Source organism: Papaver somniferum, unplaced genomic scaffold (genome assembly GCF_003573695.1).
Source record: "Papaver somniferum cultivar HN1 unplaced genomic scaffold, ASM357369v1 unplaced-scaffold_52, whole genome shotgun sequence".
NCBI lineage: Eukaryota > Viridiplantae > Streptophyta > Magnoliopsida > Ranunculales > Papaveraceae > Papaver > Papaver somniferum.
In genome coordinates, this window is record NW_020647860.1 from 1,351,882 (window position 1) to 1,357,881 (window position 6,000).

The 6,000-nt window shown below is 34.9% G+C and overlaps 1 protein-coding gene across 1 annotated transcript; it reads right to left on the reverse strand.

The window, feature by feature from the left end:
• Positions 1-4,545: 4,545 nt before the first annotated feature.
• On the reverse strand, positions 4,546-5,028 carry LOC113343016. Its single transcript, XM_026587351.1, has one exon. It carries the CDS (start codon positions 5,026-5,028, stop codon positions 4,546-4,548), a length of 483 nt encoding a protein of 160 aa, XP_026443136.1.
• Positions 5,029-6,000: the final 972 nt, after the last annotated feature.

The window sequence follows — 6,000 nt, forward strand, 5'->3', positions numbered from 1 at the left end:
GACTGTAATGCGTTGGTAGCTAACACTTTTAGCCAGAGTTGTCTGAGTCGCTGGAGACTTTTAGCAACTAAAAATAGTTGTAAGCAAATTTAATAATTTAATCAATTTTACTATATTTTTCGATTCATGAGTAATTAAATTATTATCTAGAATTTGGAGGAAGTTTTTTTTTTATGTACTATCAATAGTTTTATTTCTTAGACAATGATTAATTTATTATTTATGCCATTCATGACTAATAATTTCTCTTATAAATATGTTTTATTTTAATTGTTCTGGACAGTGTTTAACTGTTGATCTTTTATAAGCGAATGAGGTTATAATTTTGTGTAAAGACAAAAGTCGCATAATTAATTTTAAACGTTTTATCTTCCAAAACATGAGATTGGGTTCAATATGGTTTTGAGTATTTTATGAGTAATTGTTTGAGATAATAAATTATTCATTTGACAAACATCAGAAGTAGTGGAATCCAAAACCCTAGATTCATCTCTCCCTGGTAAACCAAAAATCAAATTTAATTCGTTTTTCTTTAGTATTTTCCTTTAATTAATCTTAAACCAAATCTTAGAAAATAGTCAGAGAATCGAACCACTCTTATTTACCACTTGTAAAACTGCATCAGTTTTTGGTGCTGCCGACGCAGACTTGCCTTTAGGTTAGGTTTTAGATTTTTATTTTTTAGTATTTTTTTTAGTTTAATTAAAATATATCATACAAAGATTTTGGTTGGTAACCTAGAAACAAGCTGGGCTCCAACTCCCCTCTGAATAGCAATGCCTAATCTATAAAAAATAAAACTACCCAAACCGCTACTAGCGTCATTGCTGACAAGAAAATTCTTCATACGCTTGAAGAAACTCAAAGTGTCATCGCCGAGTTCCCCCAAAGTGGAGAAATCTAGGACGCCCATACCATAGCCATGCGAAACACATTTATCCAAATATTTAGTACGTTTTCGCGAAACCGCATTAGCAATAGCTTTTCCATGGACAAATGAGCGAACACCTTCACCAGTGAATGACGAGACACATGTAACATCCATACAGACATCCTGTCAATTATCCCAGTTGAGAACAAGGATATCGACAGGTTTTAGATTTCTGTCATCATCATTCAGAAAACCAAGAGAAACTTTCTTGCGTGCAGGCACACTAGTTTTGTAACAAATGTCAGCAATAACATCTCGAACAAGATCATGTCAAAACTTATAGCCAATATCTTTAGCACAGTGAAGCACATGATCACCAAAGATATCCATAGATTTGCTACAAAAAGATTTGAGTTTAATTAAATTTATTTTATTTTCTTTGATTTTACTTGGGTATTTTGTTTTGTTTTAATGTGCAGGTAATTTTCTACATTTATTGTGGAATTACCTACCAAAAAAGGCAAGTAGTAAAACTCAAATCTTTTTATTAATTATTTCATTATTTTTTTAGAGTTTAGAATCAATGTATATTTATTTTAGATTTTATTTTCCTTTGTATATATTTATTTTATTCTTTAATTTATTTATTTTTATAAAAACACGTGCACAAACCAATTGCATTTTTTTTCGCCTGACACCGATTCTAGGAAAACACGTGGTTTAGTATGGTGAACCCTCTGGGCATTATCACCCGAAACACCACAAACCTCAGCTTTGTACCTATGACCAGTCTTTGATTGTCGGTATATTTTGCTATAGGTAACCCAAGCTTACCTGAATTAGTGAACCCCAACATTTGCATATGCACGATTTTCTTGTTGAACACTAGTATTCTTGCTTGTGTATGTGTTGTTGGAAACATGTAGGAGATAGACTTGAAGAGAACGACTTATTTTATTTGAGTCCGACCCGTTACACGGATTTAGGTGGTACATCTGTCTTTGTCGACACGGTTAATGATGTTGAGGTCCGGGTAAACAAAAACCTTAGAGATAGGATGAACCCTTCCAGAGTGGTACGTGACCCATGGGTAGTTTTACCTTCCACTATTGTCAAATTTGACATTAAACCTGGGAAAATTAGCATGCTTCGAAAATTTTGGGCGATAGAGAATTTGAAAACCCGTATACCCACATAAGAGACTTTGAAATGATCTGTGACACGATGAGTTACACGAATGTCTCTAAAGATGTGCTTAGGTTGCGTTTGTTTCCTTTCTCCCCAGAAGAGAGAGCTAATGAGTGGTATAATTTAATTCCTTTTAAAATAATCACCACTTGGGATGGCCTTGTATAAGCCTTTGTTAAGAAGTTCTACCCATACCATAAGACTGCTGCTGTTCCACAGTGTATTCAAACCTTTAAGCAAAAATTAGGTGAACACCTACACAATTAAGTAGAAAGTTTTAATGAATTGTTATACCAATGCACACATCACGGCTTTGATAAAGCCCACATGGACCAAATTTTATAGGAGGTCCTAGATAGTGAAACCCGAATGAAGGTAGAAAAAAATGAGTGGTGGAGAATTTACCCATCAGGACCCAGGTGTATGTTTTGACGAGTTTGTCGAGCTAGCTGAAAAGACTAGACAATGGGATTCAATGAGGGAGCCTGATAGGTGTCTAAAACACCTTGATATTTATCTATTGTTTATGATTTCGTTGCTAAGTTTTCTTGTAAAATATGTAGCTTATGTTTGCTTTTGAGTGTTTAGGTACTTTGGAGTCATTTGGAACAAAAGAAGAAGAAACGTTGCTTGAAAGGCAAAAAGGTGCAACTGTTGTTGGAGGCAGATTATTTCTCATTATTTGCTTTTATTTCTTCATCTCTGTCTGAAAAGTATGTCGGCTTTAATGATGCAAATTTCTGTCTGAAAAGCACGAATACTTTAATGATGAAGAGACATTGAAGAGAAGAAGTGAATCTGAGAAATAAGAGACGGTTGTTGTTGTTGGAGGAACTCGAAAGAAGGAGAAAGCGTTCAATTGGAGCATAAGGGAGCAGGAAAGTGAAATGGGAGTCGAGCAAAGTCAATATAAGGGCTGCCATTTGGTTGACCCTTATCTTATCTATGGGTGCCTTAAGTCATCCTAGATACCCCTTATCTACTCCACCTGGGTGGCTATATCCACTCCCATTCCTACAGAAACCTAAAAATCCAATTCATTTCCTAATTTTTTTTTTGACTCAAAAAGGGCAGATTTTACCAAAGAACCAATTCATCACTAAGGAAGTAATGAAATTGGAAAGAAAAGTACAAACTTAAACAGCTGAAACAGCCATGAAAGTGAGGAAAAACCAAAACAGAAAAAAGCTAAAACTGTTTAATGAACTACACAACCTCCCAATTATGTAAGATCATACTTAACAAAAAACCTTCAAAATTTTTTGTTCCCACACACCAATTGTAGATGAAAGTCTCCACACTATCCTTCAAATTCTCCACAGTGCCATACCTTCCATTAAAAACTCTTGCATTTCTCTCAAGCCAAATTTCGCACCAAATGGAAAATGGTATAATGTCCCAGATTTTGTTTTTCAAGTCAGGTTTCTACCTTTCTTTCTTTCCCATTCCCATATTGTGTTTCTAACACTGTGTTGAAACACCCACTGGAAATTGTATCCATCCAAAATGTAATGCCATATTTCTCTTGTGATTTCACACTGCAAAAATAAATGTTGATTTGATTCAGCACTCTTCTTACACAGTAAGCATCCATTCACAGTAAAAGAGTTTCTCAAATTATCCATTGTTGGTGCAGCATTGTAACACAAAGACCAAACAAAAAAGATTACCTTCTGTGGAATATTTGGGTTCCAAACACATTTGTAAGGAAACAGAAGCAGCCCATCTTCCTCTAGAGATTTGTAGCACTCTACTACTGAAAAACGTTTAGTGCCAGTCTTTCAAACTTTATGATCAGCACCAACTCCTGTATTGAATGTAGAAAGCAAATCCAGTAAGTGTGCAATATCTTCAATTTCATTATCCTTCAAGCTTCTACAGAAAGCAAAATTCCAGCCATTTCCTGCATTTAAATCCAACATTTCTTGAATTGTAGCATCCTGCAACCTGCTTAAATCAAAAAGATTAGGAAACATGGATTGTATAGAATATCCATTCATCCAAACATCCTTAAAGAATAGGCATCTGTCACCACTTTGAACTTGAATATGCATATTTTTCTCCACATGATCCCTGCTTTTCAAGATTCCACTCCAAAGACTCTTGCCAACTGAATTCCTTGTTTTATTTGGGAGAAAAGCCTTCTCATTGCCACCAAATTTATGATGAATAATCCTCCTCCACAAAGCTTTTTCCTCATTACCATATCTCCAAATCCATTTGGCATGTAAAGCTTTATTCATTAGCCTAATCTTTTTAATACCTTCTCCTCCTCATTCTTTTGGAAGATTTACCTTTGTCCAACCAACCCATCCTTTTCTAGGCTTTTTTTTGACAGAACCCTAAAGAAATTGTCTCATAATCCTTTCCATTTGCTTCTCAAATGACTTTGGAATTTGAAATAATGATAAGTAGTAAACTGGCAAGCTAGACAAAACACTTTGAATCAACATGAGCCTACCCAATTTTGAAAGATATTTCCTCTGCTACATACTTAGCTTTTTCTCAAAATTTTGAAGAATAACATCCCACACTCCCACTGCCTTAGACTTACTCCCTAAAGGTATTCCCAAATATTTCATAGGAAAAGAAGTAATTGGACATCCAAAAATAGTAGCCCCATCTACTGCATTTACAGCTTCACCTACTGGCACAAGAGCACTTTTTTGAAAATTAAACTTCAAACCAGAAACTAATTCAAGGCCCAATAACACATTCTTCAGATTATGCACTTGCTCACAATCATCATCTAAGAACATTATTAAGTCATCTGCAAACTGCAAATGATTGATCTCAAAAGCTTCAGATGATGGTTTGAATCCAGCAAGTAAATTCATAGAAGCAACTCTTTTTATCATTAAAGATAACACTTCCACCACCAGAATAAAGAGGAAAAGAGACATATGATCTCCTTGTTTCACTCCTTTTGTACTTCTAAACAGATATGAAGCCGTACCATTAATTGCCATTGAAAACCTTATAGTAGAAAAACACTATTTTATCCAATTCCTCCATACATTATCAAAACCAAATCTAGATAAGGTATAATCAAGACACCCCCAATTTACATTATCAAAAGATTTTTGAAGATCCACTTTTACCACCAAACCTGGTTTGCCTTCTCTTTCCCTTGAATCAATTAATTCTGCAGCTATCAAAATACCATCAGTAATCTGCCTTGAATCCACAAAAGCACATTGGAACTCAGAGATAATTGAAGGAAGGACTTGTTTTAGTCTATCATCCAGAAGCTTGAATATGATTTTGTAAATTCCACCAATAAGACTAATAGGCCTAAATGAGTGAATAGACAAAACACCATCACACTTAGGAAGTAGGATGATGTTGGTACAATTTAATCTCCAATCAATGTTGTCAGTGAGCTCAAACTCCTTCACAACTGCCATTAGTTCCACTTTGATGATGTCCCAAACAGCTTTAAAGAACTCCATAGTGAAACCATATGGCCCTGGAGATTTATTTCTTCCAAAATTCCAAATCACACTCTTCACCTCAGCCTCCTCAAATGGTTTTCCCAACCTAATACTTTGAATGACACTTAAACTGGGCATTTCAAGTTCATCAAAAGTTGGTCTGACCACAACATCTTCTTTGAATAAATCTTCATAAAACTTTTTGGCTTCCTCATTAATCTTGTCCTTATCATGACACATTTCTTCATTAATAACAAGTGAATTGATTGCATTTGCCTTCTGTCTGTAAGAAGCATTCTTATGAAAAAATCTTGAATTCCTTTCACCATCAACTAACCACTGTCCTTTTGCTCTAGAGAACCACTTTCTAGAAAGATTCAATGTAACTTTCTTATGATCAGTTCTTGCCAACTCTCTAGCTGTGAAATCCTCAGTACTGAGAGTGTTTATTTCCTCAAGACAATCATACACATCAATGCGAGTTTCAAATTTTTCCACTTCTTTCTG

Bases quoted from the DNA above. Each gene is read 5' to 3' on its own strand.
- LOC113343016 (XM_026587351.1), bottom strand. From the start codon at position 5,028: ATGGCAATTAATGGTACGGCTTCATATCTGTTTAGAAGTACAAAAGGA.